General features: G+C 43.3%; 2 protein-coding genes across 6 annotated transcripts in view; one reads left to right on the top strand and one right to left on the bottom strand.

The window, feature by feature from the left end:
• The first annotated feature begins 850 nt into the window (after positions 1-850).
• On the top strand, positions 851-2,657 carry LOC133953921 (retinal cone rhodopsin-sensitive cGMP 3',5'-cyclic phosphodiesterase subunit gamma-like). Its single transcript, XM_062388091.1, has 3 exons — positions 851-925; positions 1,854-1,974; positions 2,071-2,657. The coding sequence occupies exons 2-3, from the start codon at positions 1,865-1,867 to the stop codon at positions 2,186-2,188; spliced, it is 228 nt and encodes a 75-aa protein (XP_062244075.1). The 5' UTR covers positions 851-925; positions 1,854-1,864; the 3' UTR covers positions 2,189-2,657.
• A 2,013-nt stretch (positions 2,658-4,670) lies between these two features.
• Positions 4,671-26,738, bottom strand: part of rbfox2 (RNA binding fox-1 homolog 2) — a 36,807-nt gene continuing 14,739 nt past the window's right edge. For 2 of the 5 annotated variants that reach the window (XM_062387503.1, XM_062387506.1), the window contains 11 exons: positions 19,340-19,546; positions 17,721-17,891; positions 17,150-17,203; positions 16,923-17,015; positions 12,923-13,010; positions 12,772-12,828; positions 12,137-12,284; positions 11,408-11,453; positions 8,941-9,035; positions 8,507-8,579; positions 4,671-7,837 (listed from right to left, as the gene is read on the bottom strand). In XM_062387503.1, coding sequence (XP_062243487.1) covers positions 7,793-7,837; positions 8,507-8,579; positions 8,941-9,035; positions 11,408-11,453; positions 12,137-12,284; positions 12,772-12,828; positions 12,923-13,010; positions 16,923-17,015; positions 17,150-17,203; positions 17,721-17,891; positions 19,340-19,546 — 1,077 coding nt within the window. In that variant the 3' untranslated portion in view covers positions 4,671-7,792. Of the gene's footprint in view, positions 7,838-8,506; positions 8,580-8,940; positions 9,036-10,945; positions 10,983-11,407; positions 11,454-12,136; positions 12,285-12,771; positions 12,829-12,922; positions 13,011-16,922; positions 17,016-17,149; positions 17,204-17,720; positions 17,892-19,339; positions 19,547-26,738 lie in introns of those variants that run through there. The other 3 variants (XM_062387505.1, XM_062387504.1, XR_009920704.1) reach the window with 3 other exon arrangements.

Below are 26,738 nucleotides of genomic sequence, written 5' to 3'. Positions count from 1 at the left end.
TGTTTATTCATACCAAACACATGCACAGACATGCACAACACACTCATGCAATGGTAGGTAAATTAACCTCTGCATTTAACCCATCTGTGTGAAGGACACACAGAGCAGTGAGCGACCATGTACGGCGCTCGGGGAGCAGATGTTGGGGGAGTAAGGTGCCTTGCTCAGGGGCACTAGACAGGGTAGGGAGACTCTTGAATATTTGGACAGATCAATCCAGGTTCGTCTTTTGTTGTCTCTCCGTGGAGTCGAACCAGAGACGAACCAGAGACCTTCTCTGCCCATAGTCCAAGTTTCTACCACTAGACCACCGCCTATCGATGATCCATATATTTTGTGATACATTTTTTTGATTCAAACTCTTTCTCTTTCTTTTTCATTTTGTCTTTATCAGTTAATGACGATATGGAGATGTGGATGAAACTCTGCAAAAACTAATGAGAACATCTTCAGTCAAAACTAAGGGTTTCAAGATCAGGAATGACCTTTCATGACCCTGTTTGCGTCTTAAAACTGTGAAATGTATTGTCATTCCAGAATACTATATCATCCTACAGTTATACTACATGAATGTATACATTTTTACTGTACAAAAACATCATACTACAAGAAAATATCCAGAGAAGAATCAGGCTCTATTTTGTTTTTCTCAGAGCTCCATCATTATGTAAGGTAAACGTCTTAACATTTCATGATGCATAACAGTGGAATCCTGAGCCCCCTCTTTAATCTCATAGAGCAAAGTGGCCAATTAGAGGATGGGCAGTAAGAAAAAAAGAAGACATCTATGGATGAGCATGTGAGGGGGGATTAGCAGGGGGTGGGGAGGGGGGGGGGCATATAAGAAGAAGCAGCACAACCACCAGAAAGACTCAAACTGATCAGAGACTTTGGACAGAAGCCACTTGTGTGACTGCGACCACAGGTAGGATCACACTCTGACCTTCACTCAGCTCTGGACGACTTTCAAATCTACGTTTACACTCGGAGCGTAAATGAGTCTGCAGGAGTAGATAGAGTTAGGAACCATGGAACTGTGCTAGATTGCTACAAGTATTTGTAGAGGAGGGCGCCTGTATTTGCGTGCACTGCTCAAAGAGGTCTAAGTCTATATGCCTTTTCTCTAGCTTCTAAATTGATAATTATATTAGTTTTAGACATTGCATCTTTGTTTATTGTCTTGTTTACCTCTTATAGAACTTTGTAAATACTGTATTTAAAAGTGTTATATGGGCAACATTTACCTCATTCATTTCCTACTTTTACTTTGAAGAGGCTCTGAGGTCCGTGGAGGTCACTTCCTTTATTCTCTGCATTGAAATGTCTAATTACATTATCGTTATTGAGTACAGATACAAAAAATCCCAGGGATGTATCATTTAAGAAGTAATTGATAAATCAAAACTGAATTCACATGTTACCTTATTAAGAGTAAACATCAGGATCACCAAAGGAGATTCCTGCTGATCTTTCCTCTACGGCACCACAGTCAACTGAGTTGGGATTGAACAGGTTGAAAATTAGTTATTAGGACACTAATAGTTCATAATTCACAAGGTACAGCATGTGTTCAGGCTAACGTTTGGAATTAGGTGAATTGAGTTAACCTGCAGGTCTCAAGAAGCACCAGTCTGTAACTTGGCCAGGAGTAATCTTTAAAGCCAAGGTGTAAAAATAGACAAAGCTGTTTGTGTAACTGCGTCTTAAGGAGCTGCGCAACCACTTTGGTCTAAAATGCGACCTCACCTGTGCGTGTTGTACCAGCTCAGAGGAGCAGAGGGGGCTTAGAGGAGAGAGTGAGGGTCTTACACATGAAGACTAACAAGATTACTTGACCCTTATCTTTCTCTCAGAGCATAAAGAAATGGCAGACACAGACGTTGCAGCTCCCGCCGACAAGAAGGCCCCCCCCAAGTTCAAGCAGAGGGCCGCTCGCACCTTCAAGAGCAAGGCCCCTAAGCCAGGCCAGAAGGGGTAAGTAAAGGATAGGAATAATTCCTCAAACCAAAGAAGGTCAGGTGAATCATTACCAGGACATTAAAACGTGTCTTTGATTTTTTTTCTTTTCAGATTCGGAGACGATATCCCCGGCATGGAGGGTCTCGGCACAGACATCACCGTGGTTTGCCCATGGGAAGCCTTTGGCGACATGGAGCTCAGCGACCTGGCAAAATATGGAATTGTTTAGAATCCCTTTTGGGATTACTTTACCTCCCTGCACAGATATTCCTTCACCCAGTTTTCCTCCCACTTACCCTCCTCTTCTTCCTGCCCTCCTAAAGTACCTGAAATGATGTTTGTCATTGAGTTAGGCCCATTGATCCAAAAACATGGCAACATGTAATATAAGATTATCTGTTATAATTATTTACACACCAAGCGGTCCACGTTTCAACCAAAGACTCCAAACTTCTAACCCTCCCCCTGATATTTTTGCACTTGGCTTGTGCAGGCCTGAGAGACAATGGACCAAATCTGTTGTGAGCAGGTTTAATTGCACGGCCGATCCTCTCTCCAGCCTTTTCCGATCCACGACCCTCCTTAATGTACAGCTGTTTATGAAAGATAAGTTTAGATTTTTATGAGCTACGAATGTAAATGTATTCAGCTGAATAGAACTGTCAATAAATAGTTTCCCCTAAGAAACGTCTTCTCTGCTTTTTCCCGTATATATTAATGGGGAGCGATGATTGAGAGCATCACAATCTGCATTATTAAAGCTACTATTAACAAGTACGCCACTTTGGTCCAGACTGTATTAGCTCAACAACTATTGGATGTATTTCAGACATCACATCCTACTGACTCTGAAGATCTCAAGGGTTTTCCTCTAGTGCCACCATGAGGTTGAAAAGTGTGATTTAATCATCGATTTAAAACTTAGGGATGGAAATACTCGCTATTCTGGCACTGATCTCCTCGCATTTAATAAAATTTGGCAAAATATTTCAAATTTTTAATTAGGGCCTGAGCACTGACAGGCACTGGCAGTTAGGGAGGCCCTATTGAAATTGTAAGGATTATTATTATTATTATTTTTCAGGCAACTGAATTGGCTTTTTGAGGGCTTCAACATGCTCAAATTCTTACCAAAATGTAATTTAATTTAATTTGTTTTATTTACCTCCTGCGCAGAAGTGAACTATGCAGGATTCATTTTATTTAACTTTATTTAACTTTATTTAATTAATAAAATTTAGCAGTTATCTTAACATGAAAGATTGGATTACTTGCTCATTCCCATGAGAAACTAAGCACAGGAAGAAGATGCTGCTTTTGATACACATTTTTTTTCACTTGTATCTTTGTCTCCTTACTTGTCTGTTATGTCCAGTTTAACAAATGCATGCCAAGGTCCTTTTGCTGTTCGGCAAGGCTACGACAGCCCCTCACCTGTGGTTTCCTGGGTCAAATTGTCAACCTGCACCAGTTGAACACAGAGGGATGATATCAAATAATCATTTCATTATCAAATAATTATAAACCCCAACCGGTCGTGGCTATGCCTATGTGCCTTGAGGTAATGTATATTATGATTTGGTGATATACATATAAATTTGAATTTAATTCAATTTGTACGCCTTCATGTCTCCACACTGCAGCTTAAGGATCAGTTTGTAAAGTCCTTTATTTTAATGCTGCTTGTTAAATGTTGCCTACATTACAGCTGTAGCCCTCCACCCAATGGTTTAATCCATTTCATTACATTTGAGGTGGTCGTGTGGGGATGAAGCCAGGTCAACTTTTTTATAAATGAAAATAACCACCTGCTAAAACCTGTATCTGATGGTGCAGTTATTGTATGATCCTTACACAGGACTAGTATATGCTTAAGTTTCAGACCAAAATACTAAAACTACTGCAACTGCCAACAGCTTTGATGGTAGCTGTACTTCCTTATATTTAGTGCTAAGTATAAAATGTTAATCGGTTTCCACTTATATGTGGAAGCGTGTGTGTGTAATTTTGGATTGGGGGGATGAGGTGAAATGACAGTCTAATACTTTGGATAATTCCTGAATTATTTCTTACCAATGACTAATGGTTTAATGATCACTCCACCTCATTACATTTTAGGACCGACAATAGTTTTCATTCAGTGTGGCACTATGATTATTTCGGGGTGGGCTGCACAGACGGGTTTGATTATTGGTGGAATTTCTGGAGTTACAGACCAAAACGCTGTAAAAGGAGAATCATTATTGACCTTGCTATTATCAGGTGACCTGATAACTTTACCAGGGTGACACTAGGTGGTCAGTAATGTTTTCTCATGTCCACCATCCAAGTGGCTTTGCAGGGTTGAAAAACATCTACTGTGACTTAACCTTTCAGTGAAGTAGTGCAGGAACTGTAGCAGGAGCATGGGAGCTGTGTCTCAGGTCCAAACAAAAAAAACGTTAACATGGAGCCATCAAGAGTTACAGATCGAAAAAAATTGAGGCTCTGGGAATTTTCCTGATGACCGCCAAAAGTTTGAAAATCTCTTAGATAAGAGATTTCCAAAAACAGGCGAAAGACGCAATACATTGCTCGGGCTCTACATGAATTAGCGTTAAGTCAAAAGTAGTTTTGAGCACTAACCTCTGTCCGTTTGAGAATCTGACAAAATATGCTCCCCCATTTTATGAAATAAATACAACACCAAAAGAAGAGAACCTGGAAACTGGTTCACAACAAAACATTTTTATATAAAACATTTTATATAGACATTCAATAACAAAAAAAACATAATGGCAGTCAAGGTGGGGATATAGACATGACAGAGGAAGAGGACTGGTCATTGAAACCATAACAACTATGAAGAATGGCCACATAGTTTTACTATAATACAGTGGCAATAAAACCACAACAGGAAAATGATCTTTGTGCGGCAGACATTTTGTTTGTCAGCAGGACTTCTTCACTGTACTGTTGTGTCGAACTAGCTGCGAACCGCTAGCTGCCTGTCACTCTCCACAGAGTTTATGGATAAAGAACACAACTGGGCTCGGCTGCTCAGGAGTCAAATATGAAAGACAAGATTCATGCAAAACTTTTTTAGTTTTTTTTTTAACTTGACAAGACTCACTCATGCTGGTTTGTCCATGCCTACAGGGGCTCCAAAAGTCTGACTGTGTAACACTTCTCAAGCTGGGACCCAGAACGTGCTAGGGACTGTTGGGTAGCATCTTTGGCTAGGTTCTTTTTTTTTTTTTATTTCTTAGTCCAGAGCGCATTCTATATCAATGGAGATATTTTTTAAAAGAAATGTTAACTGAAAAAATTCAACAGCAGCACAATTGATAGAAAAAGCAACTTAATGACCTGCAGGTTTTTCCATAAATGTAAAAAAAACATTTTCTTTTTTTTTTAACCACTTTGGAATATTAAAAAGAACCAGTGTGGGATTTGGATGTATTGACATTTTGTATTTAATATAACATAATATTCATAAATATGTTTTCATTTGTGTATAATCACCTCAAACTTTCATTCCTGATTTTGTTACCTTAAAATGAGCATTTCATATCTACACAGATGGTGTGTCCTCTTTCATTGAACCCACCACATTGCACTCCCTTGTTTCTACAGTAGCCCAGAGAAGACAAACCAATTCCTGGCTTGAGAGAAGGCCTTTCACCTCTATACTCTACCTGAAGTCCACCATAGGTTGTGTTCAACGTTTTGAAATACAGGGGTGACAGGAGGGGTTGCAATGAACAACATCACCACTAGATGCCACTAAATCTCACACACTGGCTCTTTAACCTGCATATCGCCAAATACAACACTTTCAAGCATTTTACCGAAATCTTAAAATAAAATCTGGAGCGACCACAATGGTCAAACTGACAGATCTTACCACTGAAATGTAAGGAGTTTGCATTACAAAAATGTATATTTAAAAAAACTGGGGAAAAAAGGAAAGCAGTTGGTTTTTACCAAAGTGCTACAGGCCTATTTCTTCCAAATGTCTCAGTCACCTGCAAAATATCGACATGGAAAGAAAAAATACCAGCCTTTCCTGCATATTTTGAAATATAATTAAATGTCATGCTAGCAAAATCCTATATCATCCAAAAACAAAAACAAACTCAAACACCAGCCGAGATCGGCTGATTATTTAACTAAGAGGAGGAAAAACGGTGTGGTAGTGTTACAAGCATACCTGAAGTCTGTCACTACTCAGGTACGCTCTCAGCTCAAGGCCTTGCAACTTACTGAAGAACAATTAAAGATATAAAAATGAAAAGATGAAACAAAGCAAATAAAGACAGCAATAGGATTATCAAGGATTATGATAACAATAATAAAGATTATATATTTATACATACGGCAGAAAAATGTGCTTCCTACAAATCTTTGGAACAAAACAAAAGCCAAAAAAACTGCAACATTTTGGAAACACAACAGTATAGAAATATGCACATTAGTAAGGTGTTTTGCATTTAAATATTTTCTATTCACTTGCCGGCAGAATCTCTCTCTTGCTCAGTACTTGTCGCTGGCAGCGTCGCAAACACAACTACCAACTAAAGTAGGTTTCAGGAAGACTCATTCAATGTTGGACTCTGCTCTAGAAAAGATGGAGCGTGAAGGGAAATATCCAAATAATAAATCTCAACAAACGCTCAAACCTCAGGGTTTTGGATGGAGGATGGATATAGTCTAAGAAAAATACTAAACGAGCAAATGTGTTATTTTTTCTTCAGTTTAGTGTTACACTTCCTGTAGTGTTGAGTTGTGGCTGCAAACAGAGCGTAGTGAAATCCTGTGAATGAAAGGGATGAAGTGAGACTATAGTTGTGTCATGTTGACCAAAGGTGGAATATTACTTTAATAGGCTCATTTTCTGATTTCACTCTAATCTACATGTCCCATAACAGCAGTGGCTGCTGTGTGTCTGAGTCAAACAAAAATAATGCTTTAGTAAGAAGAATAATTACAATAATAATAATAATAATTTGGTAACTTTTCTTTTCTAAACTAATTGCATATCATAATATTTTTTTTTTTAAGTTTAAAGGTTCACCATTTTTCACATACTAAGAAAACTCGAGGTAAGGAAGAGTTTTGATAACTTTCCCTCCTTCCGCTTTCGGACGTGATCTCTGTAGCATTATAAATATTCGCATCATTCCTGCATGCCGCCATCTTTCAACTCTCCCTCCTACCAGAACACAACATGTAAGGAAATCCGATCTCGTTACTTTCCGCCCACGTTAAAGAGAACTCATCAGTAGGTGTTTTATTGTTATAGTGACTCATCATTTTGCTTAGAAATCTGTGTTTGGATGCTCGGTCGCTGTTCCTCTCTCCTTCCTACTGCCGCAATATTTTGTGGACACCTCGCTCTCGTGCTTCCCTCTCCTTAAATGTCGAGTGTGTGCAGGCCTCAGTGCTCGGCCTGTTAGCCTTAAATGGTCGACAGCTGTTTGAATGTCAGTTATCCACATACAGCATTTGGAAGAACGGCAGGATCCATCTCGAGTCTTGTGCTGCTGAGTGCGGAGGGAATGAGAAGGGGACTATAATACAGCCGTGCAATAGGGAAGGTGGCCAAGTCTTTTTTTTTTTCATCTTTTTTTTTATGTAAAGGCCATCCATCAGTCTTTGATACAGCATTCCTCTATTTCTGTAGTAGCATATATAAGAAAACGTGGGACCGCTCTGGGATGGGATCTGAAATTTCTTTGCTGTGGTTGGTTCCACGCGTTAAAACTGGGTGCAGTCCTCCTCCACGACAACAGAGGGAGCTCTTTTAGAGTAATTCAATGGAAGAAAGGAGCTCCTGGGAAATGTAGTGTCCTCAGTAAGGGGCAAATCTACTGTAGCCTCCCCTGTACAGTGTGGCCTGAGAAAAAAGAAAAGAAAAAACAGTTGGTGAATAAAATCATTGACTTACATTTAAAATTACGTCATTAATTAAGCATCTTGGTCACACTAATCCTCTAATGGCCCGAGGACAAAATCACCCAAAGCTTCATCATATAATATGTGCTAAGTCTGCCGTTTTATTTTCAAAGCCAAAATCCTACATAGCCCTAGATTGGCTGGGAGACAATTTAGCCGACATGGTTTTTCTTATTGTAGATTGTGACACAAGTCTTCTCTTCATAAACCACCTTCAGGCCACAGTCATGGGTTTAATATTTTGTTTTAGTTACCATTACATTTTATTCAAGGCAAAAGAACAAAACTTCTCTAAGTTCTGTTAAGTGTTGTCCTGGAGCTGGTGCATGTTTTGTTTAGTTTACAATCCAGCCTTGGTCATAGTGGTATAAACACAAAAAGCACTAAATGCATAGTGAATTGTGGCTCAAATGTTTTCAACAAATGTACAACTTCGGAGCCTCATTTTTCAAGTTTGAATAAATTTAAATCTTCGCTTTGCATTTTGTGGCTTGGTGCTACAGACATGGAAGGGACGTACTGAGAGGCGGACCAGAGCAATGTCAGTTCTAAAAAAATATAGAATAATGTGAGCCTTAACCTTTAAATAGTAGAATATAAATAGACTTACCATGGCTCCAACACCATAGGCAGCTGGGTTGAGTGCAGCATGATAGGGGTCTGCCGTGTACACTCGTCCATAGCTGGGAGAAAACACAGATACATCAAGAGGTACGCGTCATATCGAAACTAAACCCATAAAAACTCATCTGTGTTCCTCAAATTAGAAATAGCCCTCATGGTATAAATAAATCACCATGTGACCATGGTTAACAAGTTCATTTTAATCTGAGCCTCTTTTTTTTTTAAAGAAAAATAAGCAATACATTTCTGTACAAAGCACAAAATAACTTAACTAAAATAACTAAGGAAGGATGGAGGCCATGTTTAAAGCTCACTTCCTGGCTGGTGCTTTGTTTAGGCACCACATCTGTCTCGAGACCTAGTTCTGCAGGTGGTGTCCTGTCAGATCAGGCTCTGAGCTGTACTGAACATCCCGCTTACCTGTCACTGTAAGCTGCTGCTGCTGCGGCCGCAGCCGCCGCCGCAGGTGTTGCTACCGCAGTTGGCTGGGCATAACGATACGCTGCATAGCCACCCTGTGAGGAGGCGATGAGGAGGAGGACAGACGGGGGGAAGAGGGCATTGTGTACAGTAGAGGAGAGAGCGAGAGATACAAATGAAAAGAGAGAGGTGGGAAGGGAGAGAAAGAGGAGTAAATGCTTGTTAACAGAATCCTGTATTTCTTCTGCAGACTAACAGACTAGCACTGAATCTAAAGGGTTACTTTGTGAGGTAAAAAATGCTGAGAAGAGAGCGGAGGATTAACAAGCAGTCAGCAAAACTGGCTAATCTGGTGCAGTCCAGCATTCACAAGGACAAAGCCCAGGCTCTGTGTGTCTCTCCCTCCATGCCAAACCCGGGGAAGAAAAGCGTTAGAATTTCTTCGTGTATTTTACTGTTTTAAATCTTTATTAATGTTAATTTTTTTTTCCACTGAGCGGTAGACATGGAGGGAGAGAGGTTTCATACCCGTAACTGTGCCCCGCCCCACTTCTCCTACCAAAACCCCACAGTTAAAGAAAGGGGAGGGGGCGGCAGGATGATCGTGTCATTATTTATGTTTGGATGAGCAGCTGATGAACAGACACAACAAAATAACTACAGGTGTAAGAAGACAGATCAGCCAGTCAGATTAAAAAAAGGAAACGCACACATACACACACACACACACACACACACACACACACACACACACACACGCACGCTCACGTGGCCATTGACCAATCACTGATAGACACAGCATGCTATCCCAAACTCAGAACGAACAGCGTATTAGGGCAAAACATGTTACCTAAAGAATTAAAATGCAAAAAAACAAACACACACCGCCACATTCTACCCTAGAGAATCAGTCGCCAACCATGTCCCCACATTCAGGACCACACAGTTGCTGCTATGGGAAGAAGGCTGGACTGGGGGGAGGTGAGGGAGAAGAGGAAGGTAAAGAGATTATACAGGACTTGATATAGATTGTAGGTTGGAAGAGGGAGAAATTGGAGAAGAGAGTGAGAGTAGATAAAATGGGGTCAGAGTGAAAAGAAGTGAAAGAGAGAGCGAAAGAAAGAGTGGGTTTTATAGACAGAAAAGAAAAGAGTGGGAGGAAATAGGGAGGACTGGAGGGGGGGGGGGCAGCCTTGTAAGTATTTCTGCATGCTGACACTGATTCAGTTAGCATGCCACAGGTGAAACAGATAGGGAGATTCCTGGAAGGGGTCAGAATTAACTGCTGATAGAATAAATTTCCAAGAGAAAAATATTTTTCTCTTGCATCCCTCTGTCAACTGCATATTCTAAGCTTTTAGTGTCTTTATTAATAGCCTTTTCACATGCTTTAGGAATACATTATAATAATTTTGAGTGTTCATGCTGTAATACGTTTACTGTTTGCAAGATTTAGCCACTTAACTGGTATTGATGAAATTGAAGTGTAGAAAAATCCTACATATTTGAAACAAATCCTAAAACGAAGGTGTGTAATGAATTTGTCAAATTATATCATTAATTTGCCTAATGAATTTTGATGAATATGAGGCGATAACATAGAGGCCAATAGCATTTTCACACTGACGAGTAAGCGAGTGTTTAACATTAGCATAATTATCTGCACCAGACGACGACCAGTGCAGAATCCTGTTAAAGGAAGTGACCCACTGTTCAAGTTCTGTCCTTCTCTGCATCCAATTTCCCTGGAAAATACAGATTCACTTCTCCTGACAAGATATTGCTTTTTTTTTAACAGTTTTATTTCATACGCTCTTTAGGATTCAGATCGAAACTTAATTCTCTTCTCCCCCTTCCGCAACTCCACCCATGTCAGAATCCAGTGAGTTAGTAGAAGACAGAGAAGGCATTTCAATCTCAGATGGTCAATAATGTCTAGCAGCACGCAGTCATTGGAGACGAGGAGGATGCACACTGGCTCTCACACAGAGTGTGTAAACCCTACCTGGGGCAATCTGCCACTAATGTCCTGAAACACTAGTCTACAGAGAGAACAAAAACAGCTATTGTCAACCTGGTCACACACACACGCACATACAACACACCATTACACACTCGGACATGCTCATAATCACATTGGTTCAAACTAATTCACAAATGCACAGAGACAAACCCTTGAGGAGTCTACTCATGAATGAACACGATGTTAAAGGGTCTGTGTTGCATTGTTTGCGTTCCTATATGTATTCGATGGACGGTGCATGCTGAGGCAAAGTGAACACAACTTGAGAAATTAATGATTGGGTATATAAAACATAAAATGTGTCTCTTTGATAAATATGAACAGCCAAAAGTACACGTCTCTGGGTTTGGTCTGTGCCGTTTCACACTTGAAAACCCACAGGCAAGATGAGGGAAACATAGGTGAGGAGGGGAGGCAGTGGAGGAGGGAGGGCGGTATACTTACATAGAGATCAGCCGCACTGTAAAAACCATCCTGATAGGCCATCACACTGAGAGAGCGAGAGAGAGAGACAGAAAGAGAGACAGAGACGAGACGAGACGAGAAAGGAAGGAAAGAAAAGGACAGAATATAGAGGAATGGTGGTGGAATGTCGAAATGAACGAAAATAAATAATGGTGTGATGCGCCGCCATGTGGGCATTGCAGAAAACAACAAACGAGAGTGGCAATTGAGAGGGGGAGAGAGAGAGAGAGAGGTGAGAAAACGTTGCCGAACAGATTGTGAAAGAGAGAAGAGAAAGAGGGGTGAGATTATTACACACCGTGCAACATGCAAGACAAAAATACCACCTCGCTGTACACAAACACACCGACTTCAGAGTGATACTACTGCTCCTGAAGCCGGTGAGACTAACATCTCGTAAAAATACGGTTCGATCTGATATGAATCCACTGAGGAGACGGCCACTTCAGAGGTACAAGGAAATGGTATTTCAGCTCAGCAAGCGATCAACATCATTATCTCAATATAAATATCTCCAAACACGGAGCATGCACGATTAGAAATGACTGCTTTAACTAAGTGAACACATGCATTTAAGAAAGTATGTATAACATTACTTTTTATTAGCATTACTGCTACTGTAGTTTGGAATGATGTGTGTGTGTGTGTGTGTGTGTGTGTGTGTGTGTGTGTGTGTGTGTGTGTGTGTGTGTGTGTGTGTGTGTTTACCCCGGATACGTAGGGATGGCAGGCTGTGGCACAGCTGCCCTGACTGCACTGTAGACAGGCCGGGCTCGACCCCGGAGATGAGCGCCTCGAAAGGTCGCCGCGTTGGAAGCAGCTGCTGCCGCCGCTGCTGGGTATGGAAACCCTGGTACTGAATGAGGGAGGGAGAGGGAGAGAGAGAGGGAGAGAGAGAGAGAGAGAGAGAAGTTTCTATTATAATTTCTAATATTTATTTTATTCTTTTCATCTCAACTCTGTTTAGTGCAGCGCCCGATCTAATCCATTTGGCCTGTGGTGATGCTGGTTGCCGACTACTTTCTGAAAGTGTAAGTGACCTACAGGGATCCAGCCTTGACAAGCAAAGCCCGGCTGAGGGACTCGGCACACAGAACCCTGAAGCTGCCCCACAAGGCTGGTCACCTGATATCACCTGTTAAATTTTGGTGAAACTCGACTCAGTCTGCAGAACCCAGAACTGAAGTTATCAGAGTGCTGGTCGCCCATTTATTCAAAGTAAATTCAGGTTGAAGGTTTCACACTAAAGTCGACACTGCACTTCATTGTGCCCTTTATACACATGCACTGTGTTAGGCCAATAAGATATGCGAGCCACAAACAGATAACACATGTGGTCTCACCTGTGTAGAGCTCAGGACTGTACATCGCTCCCACCATGGGACTCAACTTCCATCCAGCTGTGGTCAAAGCAAACATTCAACACGTTAAAATACTCAACCGGAAGCTCTCTCAAGTTTAAAAGTTCTACGACGTATACACATCATGTTGTACCGTATGGCATAGCAGCTAGGCCCTCTCCGTTCGAGAACGCCGTGGTCATCTTCTTGTTCGTCATCACCCGCGCTGTGGCGTTATTGACCTGGACACCAGAGGAAGTGGTCAGAGGACAAGTCAACCCACTTCAGTAGAAACACAAGCATCGAAAAGGAATGATCCAAATGATGCAGGGATCAATCACGTTTTAAGTTTGTGTTTTATTCTGAAGCTGAAAAGTGTAAACGATCAGAGTGTTCAGAATATTGTTGTACTTGAAGTGTGAGGCGTCATTGTACTTATGAACAGTTTCTTATAGTTATGACGGAGGTTAATTCTGTTGATGAGCAGCGATGGTAATTGATGCATGCGCTTCTTTTGAAGGAGAAAAGACATCGAAAACAAGGATCCTGGTGAGTAATCAGGCAGTTTTGCAGACAAACAATACAACCATTGGCACACGGAACAAAGAAAACAACAAAATATTCCAGAACAGATGCATTCAAAAAGAAATCCAAGACCATTATAGTGCTACCTTTAAAAAAATTAAGGGAGGGAAAAAGAAGGTGAATTAAGCGGCAAATTCATCAGTTGAACACAATGCAAAAAAACATCAATCCAAGAGGTCATACAAAAATTACGCACAGCCAATCAAGAGCGCATCACATCACCAGTGGTGAGCAAAACGAGCCAGTCAGCAAGCATCAGATGCAGCAAGAGACCAATCAAAAAGAGGCTGGCAGCCTTCCCAATCCAATACACATCATACAGAAAGAGGAGGAAGGGCAGGGAGAGAGAACGACAGAGAAAAGACAGAAATATGGAGGGATGCAGGAGGAGGAGGGGGAGGGAGGAGGAGCCAGTCCACATGAAAAGACACAGAAAAAAACATGTACATGATGGAGGAGAGAGAGACAGAGAGAGTGAATAATCCATCCAAATGTGCAATTCCTCTAATGAACAAACAGCAACAACAAGATGCAGCACACACACACGCACGCACACACACACACACACACACACACAAAACACATCCGACAATTCGCCTACATTGGCTCTAACTGTACGTGAGCAACGATGGAGAAAGAGCGAATGGAGCCAGAACCAGTACAGAGAGAGAACAGTCGAGAGAGGATGGGGGATGCAAATATCATTCCTCAAAAGAAAAGAACTGATAAAAAAAATCAAATCAAACCGAGGTTGTGAAACACTGCCGAGCATTCTAGATCAGTGTCGCACACCAGGAAACAACCTTACAGCACACAACCACTAACACACACCATCCAGAACCAAACTGATCGAAAAAGGTAAAATAAAGACACCTCCTTACAGGGATGAGTGAAACAAATAATAAAAAATAAAAAAAGCTAAACTGTGGCTGGGTTTGCTTTATTGGGGTAAATTTTCAGCTTTTTTCTTCCGTTCTAAACAACTCAAAAGCTTCATATCAAATATAAAAAGTAGATGTGCCTGACATTAGAGTGAAGGCTTACATCCTGTTTGGGGCACAAACTATTCCTCCACATACATGTTCTTTAGTTTGAATGATTAAACTGAGCAGTGACACCTCTGTCTACAGTCTACCACACAGTGGAACAGAAAGTCATAATCGAGTGCTACAGCACATCACCATGTACTCACGACTATTACCCTCTCTCCAGTAAAGCTAACATAGCACTCATGCTTAAGCATGCTGTCCCACTAAGGTGCAAAAAAATGCAGCTATTGGCTGACACATAACACAGAGATGATATAATACTACAGTATATGGCGTCATACAGATGACGAGAAAGAGAGTAAACCATGCAGGATATACAGCTCTGGAATTAAATGCTCAATGCAGTTAGAGAGGTGATTGGAATGAATGCATAAGAGGTGGTAGTCATAGTTGCTGCACTTGCAGATAGATGCAGTACATTCAGTTATACAAGTGGCCTTCAAAATGCCATGCGCTCAATGGCTAATCTCGTAATCGTTTCATTCGCCACCTCCCCGATCAATCAATCAATCACAGGATTAGCCAATCGGGTTCTGTCAATCAATCGATCAATCAATCGGGCCCCCTGCACTGAAGGGGGGCTTTTATTTTGGGTGTTGGGTGCATTTTATTTCATTTGGACGGATGGGGTGGGGGGAGGGGTCATTCAAAGATGATGCCATGTGTACACAACTTACCGTTGCCAGGGAAACGGCGTGAGGACACGCGAGCAGTTACCGTGGAGACTGACAACAACAACAACATACAAAAATCATCAGGGAAATAGAGAAAATATATGTAAGAAAGAAATGATGAACCAAAAAAAACAAAACTAAAACAAAACAAACAAACAAAAAAAAAAACGAGGTAATGAAAGGCAACCCCCACCCTGTGGTAGAGAGGAAGTGATGTCACAGGTCACGTGTCAACAGTCACCTACAAGTATCAGCCATTGCACGACAATCTAACCTCTACTGTTTAATAAAAAACCTGCTACAAACATAGAATATAAAAAGCTTAGAAAACAAATGGAAACAGATCATGTCAGAAATTAAGATCTAACTTGGGAGGGAAACTACGCAGAAAATATTCAAATCACAAAAGAATGTATTAAACTTGGTCCCATCCTCCAGGGTTTATTCTACCTGACTATATGATGGGGGGATGAACAGAGATATGGAGGGAGGGATGGACAGGAGGGATGCACAAGGGGACACAAACTAGGAGAGACGGACAGACAGACTGGCCTGGTGAGAAAGAGTGAAGAGAGATGGAGGAGATATAGATATATATATATACACACACACAAAAACAAAAAGGAAAGAAGAGGGACCGACAGCTATCTGTTGCATTCTCTTCATTTGTTCATTCTCTCCTTGTAATTTTTTCCAGCACACCCACACACAGAAAAGTGCAGGACATTCAAGACCATGCAGAGGAGCTTTAGCAGCTTCAAAAAATAGACCGAAAAGCGTGATTTGAAAATAAGATCTGGAGCAAATGGCAAAAAGCGTGGCGCGTTTCATCTCCGAGGCCATTTGCAACTGATATCCGAGCTCATGCCGACAAATTAAAAAGACATGTCAAGACAAAATGCACTTCCATGAGATCTGGTTCTCTCTTCTTTTTTTTTTTCAGCAGTGGTGCAAGCATGTTTTTTTTTTACCATCCGTCTCGCACATCTGAAAACAGCTTTTATTTTTGTAAGCTTTCGGATGACACCACATTTCTCCTGGCAGTCCCATTCCCCCCCAAAAAAACGGTCCCTCTGAAAATGAGCCCCGTCATGCATCTGTCTCATAACACATCACACATTTAAATAAAAAAGAAAAAGTGTGACCCAGTGGCACCTTCGATAAGTGAAAGAGTAAAAAAAAAAACTCTGAAGATCTGCCCTCGTGATCCATTCATGCAACATACAGAATCCTCTTAGAGTCACCAGCAAGCACGTGTTTAGAGGGAAAGCAACTGAGAGGCCGATAACTGCTCCTCCAGTCGCAACCAAGAACCAAAAACAGCCACTCGTCATGATCATGGCAGGTGGGGTGATGCTGATGGAAAAAGGTGCACGGTGAAAAGGAAGATCCTACATGCTGCGGCAGAAGCGCAATTAATCGCCAAACGGTCGTGTCGCAGCGACGTCTCGCCAGCCATGCCTGTTGTGTAGCCACTCCACCCAGCATGCTTTGCAAACCACACAGCTTTTTAAAAGATCAAGGTGCAATGGACAGCCCACGACATCAACGACAAAGAACAAACGACAGCATGAACATCGACGGGAAGTGCCGTCAGAGAGGAGAGACGCCTGGTGTGCGCGGCACCACTGCACCATGCTATAGTGGAGCCAGAGGGGGGGGGGGGGGGGGGTTAGAGTTGAACTCATACAGCCCATCGGGAAAAACAATTCCTTCTCTTGGGGCAGCAACGACCAGGAACAAAACTCATTCTCTTTGTCGGACATGGGGGGGGGGAGAACGGAGGAGAAAATGTCATTGTTTCAAAAATTCAAAAAAAAAAATAGTGGGGGTGGGGGCAAGTTACCTCGATTTTACGTCCTTCCACCAGCGTGCCGTGGAGCTTCTCCCGGGCCCGCTCTGCGTCCGCGCTCGTCTCAAATGTCACAAAGCCGAAGCCCTGGAGACGAGACGAGAGTGGGGAAAATTAAAAGGGGGGGGGGGGGGGGGGGGTTGTGGGGTGATTGAGAGGAGCTGGGCTTCTCCTGAATTTCATGTAAGTCGCCCCAATTTAAGAAATCAGCCGCTGTATACCTTGGATCCCCTCTCGTTGAAAATGATCTCCACGTCGAGGATCTTGCCGTATTGCTGACAGGGGAGAAAAGAGAGGAGAGGAGGAGAGTGAGGAGGCTGCAGAGGAGCGCAAGTCTGGTGCTGTGCTGCTGCCACGGGGTGTCAGCACTGTTCAAGCATGATGTGCTGGCACCGGGCCAGCTCTGCTCTGTCCTGCTCTTCCCACCAGAGCTTCGCTGCCTCTGCTCTTTCTCAATGCAGCAAATTTGAGAGACGTTCCTCTTATAAAACCACCCGGGCACAAAAATCAGGTTTTCACATACGGCTTTAGAGATCCTGCTGATGAGAAATTGTTGCAGATATTCTGGTAAATGGGACAAACTAAGATTTATTGGAACTGAAACGAGCACGACAGAGGCTTTGATATTTATTTAAATGTATTAAATAATCAGTAGACGTCATATCAGGTGATGAAGGGTGCCGACGTTTACTGATTGGTTCCTCTGAGTCATCGTATTTACCAACTGTGTGTCGTTATGCCAAAGCTACTTTCACGTAACAAGAAAAAGAGAGATTAGTCTGGTCCACAAACCCCAAACATCTGCCGCAGGTCCGGGTCTCGGAAGCGGAAGGGGATGTTGGACACGTGGAGGCGCTTGGGGGTCCCCTTGGCGTCCGTGTCGTCCCCGACGCTTCCCCCGCCGCCGCCCCCTCCCGAGCCAACCACGGACTGTCCGTCAATCTGGGAGGAGCCATCCGACTGCTGGGACGGAAGGAAGTGTGGGAGACACAGAGGAGAGAAGCAGAGAGAATCGAGGAAGGATGTGAGATTCTTGTAAGAGAAGAAAACGGTGATTTAAACTAAATATCTATCAGCTCCTCAGGATGTTGTTGGTTACGCTGTTGAAGCTCGGGGGAATCATTTAACATTTGGCTTTCATTAGACAGGTATTGCCTTGCGCAACCGATGAATGAGTTTTGTCGTACATGCAAACAAAGTATTGCTAAATATTGTACATTGTAATCTATTAAGTGCATCTCTATACCAACTCTGCTTTATCTTTATTCTATGCTAAACTTCAGCAATGAAGTCTTTGTGATGTGTTTTCATTATTTGGGCCTCAGCACAGGTTCTGACCTTATTAAAAACAGTTCAGCATTTAGGGAAATGTACGATGTGCCTTCTTGCAGAGCGTTTACTGAAGATCGATACCGCGCTCATATCTGTTCGTTCAAGCGTAAAAACAACAAGCACAGCGTCTCGGCCAGGTACACTCACTTCCTGGACTCAGACTTTAAGTGGAATGAGTACCCGCCGGACATCACCTGTCACAACAAATAAAGTTTCGGTTCTCGTCATAATAAATTGTCACCTTCGCTACTTTAAAATCGATTTAGAAGAAAGGACAATTCAGACTCTCAAAACCATGTATAAATCACATCTCTGCTTTTAGTTGGAGCATCTGCACACAAAATAATTTTTAAGTTAGTAGAATTAATAACGTTCATTACTGCGTTCCTTGAACTTCTTGTAAATGTTCAGTAAATCTCTTTATTTGACTGCAAGACATCTGTGGGGAATCACTTTTACTTTTGAGGTCCTTTAACAGTATTTATCACCCTGCTAACCGCCACTCATTCAGGTTTGTCACTCTGTCCTACATGTGCAGCATTAATTATAACAGTTACCCACAAAAACCCGTACACACGTTTTGAATTCAAATGCCTTTTTAGCTCGGCCAAGGAGGCTATGTTTTCGTCTGCGTTTGTTTATCAGTGCGATTGCGATAAAAATGTCTCAATCAATTCCTTTACATTTGGTGGGGGGCTGGACCATGTACCAGGAAGAACCCATCAGATTTCTCTGATCAGGGGGCAGATCCAGAAATAGTTACTTTACTATTCAGACAATAATTCATGAATGTTGATGAAAGAAAATGGAGTGTTTTCAATTTGGTGCAGATCCAGATTTAGATTCCAGAATAATCTCTCAGTGACAATCTCGTTTGGATTAGTGAGGGGTTCGAGTTGAGAGTCTGTTGTGAGACGTTAACCATTTTAGTAGTCTGAGTATCGGAACTGGAATTGTGTTGGGAAAGTCCGATTGGTGCAAACATTACAAATCTATAACACACATTCCTACACTCTTTCATGCTCTATGTCCCGGAGCCTTGAAGTGGGCAACACGCAGGGAAAGAGGCCGGCACTCACTTGGGCAATGAGGCTGTTGGCGGCGTTGGCAGCAATGTTAGCCGCTCCTCCGGCTTCCACGGGACCCTGGACGGCCCCCGCTGCATACAGGCTGCCCCCGTAATCCAGGGCCAGGCCGTTCTGGGGGGGCGGCGGAGGAGGTGGAGGGAATGCGGAAAAAGGTGGGGGTACGAGTCCCTCCTGACCGCCAGCACTATCCTGGGAGCCCTGTTGGACGGAAGCGAGAGAAGGAACGGGGGTTAAAAATACTACATCTGAATGTATCTTTAGCTGAGAGCATCAGTCGATCACACAGAGACCACTTCCCCGAGAGCTTCAGTCCAAAAGCCATACAGGCGTGGATATTATATCGCCATTTCCCCGTGAGTTTGTGTGCGTGTGTAAAAGCGTGCATGTATCTACACCCCCACTCATTAAATATTCACTGCAGCCACATCTATTATTGAGGGTCAAATGCCTCCATGCTCGGTGTGTGTCGTACAATGGCGAGTGACTAACGCCTGCGCACACGCACTCACACACTCCCAAACGCCTCTGCACACAAACCACCTTTGACACCCCAGCGCCCACACACCTTGACGCTCGCACACAGAGGCCAGCTGATACTGAGGAAGCCTGATTGGAAGTGCTCCGTGCAGGTTATTACCCCCAGAAAAGATTTGTGTGAGTTACCAACGTTGGAGTGCGTAGGAGAACCATACAGGCGCCCACAGACACATGGCGGAGACACAAAAACATCACACGGGCTGTAACACAACACACACACACACACACACACACACACACATTCCTCGCTGTTGGCAGTGGGGCATGGATACCCTAAATGGTAACAGTTAGAGAAGCCGAGGGAGACAGCAGGGAGACAGAGAGGGGGGGGGGGGATGATAAAAGGTGATGACTGAATGAAGAAGAGCGACCCGTCTCTGATCAGACCATCACTGTCTTTCACATCTTATTATAACTCTCTAACAACTAACCTGGATAACCTATTTAAATGTGTTACTGAGGAAATGTTATGGGTAGTACTAGTAAAATGTATGCAGATTCATTCATTATCTCTCAGAATAAATTAGGAAATATATAATATTCATTTATATTGACAAAATAGCTGATGAAACAGATTCAAAAGACACCTTAAAGCCAAATCCATCCTGATCCAAGCAGATTTATGGGTCAGTGGTTACGGTCAGTGGGTGTCAGTGTGTGTGTGTGTGTGTGTGTGTGTTAGACTGACAGGCTGCAGCGATGCCCATCTGAGTTGCACAATAGATCACTGTCCCTTTGGGAGTGTTAAAAGTGTGTGTGTATGAGTGTGTGTGTGTGTGTGTGTGTGTGTGTGTGCGAGCGCACCATCTGTCTCCCAGGTTTTGACCTTTCTCAGCGTCACACCTGTGACACGGCAGCCAGGCCCCTCGACTCTGTGACAAAGCGGGGGGGCACTCGGTCGGCACCGATCACCTCGATATTTGGACATGAGAGTCGAGCAGCGGCGAGGAGACACCGTGTGTTGTCGGCAGCACAGGTGAACTAAGGTAAATACAACTGAGCTCTCTGCGGTACACTGAATATTCATAACACTCAAAATAATAAATCATCAGCGATAAAAACAATTAATGGATAGACGGTAATTATTTGTTATTGTCATGTTGATGACAACACAAACACAAATTAATTATACCTTTGCTTCAGAGTGCATCTTTTTTATCCGGAGTCTCAAGCCTTTCTTCTTGTCAGGTAGAAATTATGTTTTAACCAACCTTAAAGCCAGGACCAATTTGAATAGCTTAAATCATCCATTAAAATTATTATTATATATAAAATGTTTAGAAAGTGGCAGCCCTTATGTAAAATTCAGTGAATCTAATAATTAATAGTGAGTGAAGCATCAATGGGAATAACAGTCTCATGTTTATCTACTGTGACAAAAAACCTTCAAAGCCTTTATGAATCGATTACTATCACTAATGTATCTTAATTATATTATAATGTATAAAATGCATTGCATATCAGATATAGATTGTACCTATTTATATAAACAAATGTTATTTTTGTTATTTGATGAGACTATGATTATTGTATTACTTTGCCCAAGGAGATGATATGTTAACCCCTGCTGTTTGTTTGTTAGCAGGATTACACTCAAACTAATTATTGGATTTCCATAAAACGTGGTGGAAGGATGTGGTGTTGGTCAGTGAGGAACCCATTAAGTCGAGATGTACATCCAGATAAGGGGGCGGTTCCAGAAATCCATTTTTATTTGCTTCCACATTGCGAGTTCGGGTGTGTTCCAACATATTCAACACTTTCTCAGAGAATAATTCATAGATCTTGACGAAAGAAAATCAGGCACGTTAAAGCGGCTGATATCTATGAGTGTGTGTAATGTGGTGCAGCCTGATTCAATTCAAGGGGACTGCTGGGGCTGGGTGGAGGTAGGTGCTGTTCTAGATCTGAAATAAAAGAGCTCTCAGCAGTTTAACCATAGTGGAACCTTTCATATCTGTGGCATCAGCACTATCTCGGCAAGTGTCATCCTTAATTCACATATTTAATTAAAATGAATCGCGGTGCCATGAGAAACTACTTCACCCGGTGGCTGCTCCTCTTTGCTTTGAACTCCACCTCTTCTGACGGCAGCCCCGGGTTTTGCCGGCCGTGATTTCAGCAGGTTAATCACAGCCGACAATCCCTTTATCTCCCTCCCGGCCCTGATAACAGGCGGTGAATACATGTTTATCACCAATCGCAGCACTGTAAGCCTGTTACCAACCTGTGCCGCCCTACACCGCTTTTCATAGCCGCTGTAAAACCATAAACCGCTGCTGCTCTCCTGCCAGGTGAGGAGTCACCGCCTCCGCCAGAATAGAAAGCATGTTGCCCGTGGTCAGTGCCTGGCACTTGCACAATGCCGCTGCCAGATGCCTGACCACAGTGTCCAAGTTTAACTTCATTCACATGTTCAGATGGCAGCTGTGTCCGCTCATCTGCACCCTGCAGCTGGATGGACCTCTTCCAATCTCTTTCACCAGCATCCAAATGAAGATTTTGCTCAGTGATAAGTTACATCTCTGCTCTCCGCCTTGTTTCATGAAGCAGCACCATCTCCTCTCACCTGGGCTTGAGCATTATCGGCACAGCCGGTGTTACAAAGTTCATTATAATGACTCGTGAGGGTTTTGCTTATATAATACCAATATTTATGAAAAAATACAGCGTCAAGAGCTTTCATTTTATTGCACATTAAAGACTTGAGACTGGATAAATACTGATTTCCAGTGGTTTCCCATGGTGCATATCTTTCCATAAATGTCCCCTCCCTCCATTGTTTTCTGTGAACAGCAGCTACAATTTTACGCTCCAACTAATTAAAATGAGCTCAAAATTAGAACAGAGGAATTTTTATATGTGAAGATGCTTCTCTTTGTGGTAGAAAAAAGAAGACGGTTCCCATCTGTTACATCACTGATTGTAATAATGTGAACATGAGCTGCAATCCTCAGATGAGACATCCTGAATTTATTACATTTGCTCAATGCAGACAGAAGACGAGAGCAGGCACTGTAAAAAAAAAAAGAACTAGACAGTTTGGATCTGGCAGATTTAACTGCCGGGGACGAAACCCGCTAAATGAAACGCTGGAGAGCTTCGCCTTCAATCGGCTCATCGCAGAGCTACTGTGTCTGCCGGGGTGAAAGCGATAGCGTGTGGAGCAAGTCATTCTGGGTAACCAGGTGGCGAGATGACCTGGATGAGAAACAGGTGTGAAGAAACTGGACCTGCATCCTTAGTCCTGCTAAAGAGGCAAGGTTTCAAACAAGACGAGACATTAAAGACCAGATTGAATGGAGTTTAGGATCCACATATATTGCAGATAAGGTGAGGTAGCGAATAGAGTAAAGAACAACGTTATCTCACAAACTACAGGCAGAGACAGTATCCATAGTTTTTCCGGCAACCAAAGTGAGGATAATTTTTTAAATGATCCGTTCCATTATGGTCTTGTTTGTCGTTTTGTCGCAGCTTGCCAATATAAACAACACATTACGGATGCCACCAAAATATTTCTCTTAGAAAAAACAACAACTTTAAAGCGTACCTAAAGACGTACCTACAAATACTTGAGACCTACTCGGTAAAATGTTGACATATCTAAAAGGTAGGGTTGGTCATTTGTTTCTGGACTGTTATTAACACAACCAATTCATCCGGACTGAATTAAACCATTTGCTGGTGTACATGTCAGTCGCTAACCGACCTGCCTGCCTGCGTGCACCCTGCCCGTGCTCTCACTGCGCATGAGTCTTCAGCAGGAAGGAGATACACCGCTGAACCAGGGATGATTCAGCGAGCGAGTCCCGCTGACCTAGCTTCTATCAGTTGTCCATCAGTGCACGTTCATGTGTTTCGGGGGCGTGGCTTTAACGGCAGGGATGATGGGAAGGGGGTGGGATGTACTGGTTGCATATTGCCAAAGTGTCGCCTGCTCTTGCCAGCTTTTCAACCATTACTGACCCTTGCTTTAAGACTTTCTGAAGCCTAAAATTTGGATTATAACATTTCAGGCTTTTCTTTGAGATTTTTTCAAGACCCTCGTCAACTCTAAAAAAAAAGGAAATCGCTCAACACTGGTCTATTGCCGAATTGCGAAAAAGGAAGATTCACTGGCGACTGCGTTCGTGCAGGTAAAGTCTGAAACAACCTTTTTAAAGAGCAGCTGTGTGAATGGCAGGGTCGACCTGTCGGTTGTTCTGTCGGGGGCCACCCACCGTTTTGTTGCAGACTACTTAATACACACAGTCATTACCCGCATGCGGCCATTAGCAGCCATCTCGAAGCACCGCTGTGCCCGGTTCAGAGTGAGAGCAATCAAATTCTACCTTTCATCGTATCATAGTCGGGAAACTACCCTCCTACTCCGCATCGGAATGTTCAGCACGGCTCCACTGTCGTCGTACTCCAGTCCCCGCGTTCGTGACTCATGACACAACTCACTCGACTACACATGAGTCAGTCCTGGATTTGACGAGTTGTGATGCAACTCCGACACAGCGATAGTGACTCGGATTTTTAATGCCGCACACTCCGGAGATATTTTGTTCCTTTGTCTGTGAGGCTTAGAAATATATATGTACACACACACACACACATCTCGTTTTTCTCAGGCTCCAGCGAGGATCAAATTGTTCTTTCTGTCATATCATCACATCCTCCGCGCTGTTGTTGCTCACACACACAGAAGCAGACTACAGCCTAGCGGGAGAATGGACAACCCCGGCTGTTGCTGCTCCCTTTGCCAGACCAAAATAGAAGCGGGAACACAAGCCAAAAAAACAACTTGTATTTGTGTTCGACGATTGGCCTTTTCAGAGGAGATTCATTTTAGCCACATCTCAACAGGCCCTCTCTCTCTCTCTCTACCTGATACACTGTGTCAACAGCTCGGTATCTACAGAAATAGTGTGGGCCTGTGTGCTGCTGCTGCTGCCTCTTGTTTCTCCCCCTGCTCTCTCAAACCGTCAGGTTACAGGCCTTTTCCTGACTGCAAGGATGAAAGCATCCAAAGAATTAATTCATAGGAGGGAACAGGAAAGTGGAGAACGACCGAGGGGAGGGTATTCTATGGCAATTTAAAAAGACGTGCTGCCCTGTGACACAAGTAAAGCTGTACGCGGTGCATTAGTCTACATTTTGTTTGTGTACATGTCGTGTGCATGTCAGCGTGTGTGTTTTCTCGTGAATACACTCCCCTGGCGTTGAGGCATCAAGGGTTGTGTAAGTGAATGCGTTGGCCAGGCAAAGCCAGTGACTCAGAGCAGTAGCTGTAGCTGGCTTACTTTCGGGTCAGTTAGCAGCGGCAAGTGTGTCTGAGGAGGCATGTTATAAAATGTGCTTGTCTGCAGCAGTCTCACTACGCTAGAGGAGGAGGAGAGAAGGAGGAGGTGGGGAGGGGAGGAGAGGAGAGAAGGAGAGGAGAGGAGAGGAGGGGAGGAACATGGCTAAGAGCTAACTGGGGCAGCACTGGGTCATTTCACATGAATAATGACATTTCAGGATCTTACTTTCTCGGGCCTTGGGCCATTGCTCTAAAGCCTAATTCAACAAAGTCGACGACGGAAAATGTGATTCATACCGTTATGCAGGAGGCTCACATTTTGGCTGAATAATCATATTAACTGGGGGAAGCTGCTCTCAGCCCCCATCTTGGCTGCTGTTACCCAGGCTGCAAACAGCTGGAGAAATGCTTAAGACGCTGCTGCGGCATACCGATGAGCCAGGAGACACCCTCTTGTTAAATTATTCCATCCCCGCGTCAGCCCATCTTCCTCCTCCATCACTCTTCCTCCTCCTCCTCCCCCACTCGTGCTCTTCCTCTCCGCTCCTCTTGCTGCTGTTCTCCCTATCCTCCCACTCTCTCTCTCTCTCTCTCTCTCTCTCTCTCTCTCTCTCTCTCCGCTGTGCGCTTCACTTCTTTACGCTTCATAAAATCCAGACGGGACCCCTTTTGCATACGTCCCGCCCCCACACGTGTCAATCAGGGCCGCTTGCCCCATAGCAACGGGGTATCGGCAGCGCCCGGGCTCCTCCTCCCACATTTGTCTCCCATCTCCTTATAGGGTAACATGTCTGCCTGTCAAAGAAACCCCTCCCAACACACCCCCTCCCCCCCCCATCCTTTTCCCTTGTAGGGTGCCACATACGATTCCAGCTCCGGGACACTCTCCCTTCTAACTTAGGGTGCATGTGGGCAGTAACACACTAACACACGGGCCTGTAGGACTCACACACTCACACTCTGACTTCTCCTGTCATCTCTGTAACAATGGTCGGTCGGGGCCCGCTGCAGAATTTAATGAAAGATAAACAAGCAGACAAAGAGATGATGAGGCCATTTGTCCACATTAACTCGTCATTAAAGCCAAACGCATGCAGGTGAGCACACAAACTCACAGGCACACACATGTGTTTACCAAACATGGACACACCTCTTTCAATACATTAGGTGCACCGTGAAACTAGTTTGTCTTGTTCGCCGCTCGGGGCTAGCTCTGTTTTAATACATCCTGTTGTCCAGTGTGTGTTCAGAATGTACACAAGCCGGCTGTAGGAGAGTGTTGTCACTGTCAACTGCACCATCACTGAGTCAGAGGGGGGCCATCCCTATCTATTTCACAGGCAGCTGCTTTTCTTCCCAAAGCCATTACAAATGCAAATAGCTGCTAAAGAGGCAGAACGATTATGGCTGCTCCGAGATTGAGCAATTTCATAACTACCTTTTTTTTTTTGTTTTCACAGCCTAGTGCCGAAGGTGTTTACCTCTCATGGTTCTCCCCTCGACGTTTTCCCTCGCGCCTCGAACTATCTAACAATCTGCTCAAAATGAATGACTCATGCGAGT

The sequence above is a fragment of the Platichthys flesus genome, chromosome 5, assembly GCF_949316205.1.
Source record: "Platichthys flesus chromosome 5, fPlaFle2.1, whole genome shotgun sequence".
Classification (NCBI taxonomy): domain Eukaryota; kingdom Metazoa; phylum Chordata; class Actinopteri; order Pleuronectiformes; family Pleuronectidae; genus Platichthys; species Platichthys flesus.
This window is presented reverse-complemented; position numbering and strand designations above follow the sequence as displayed.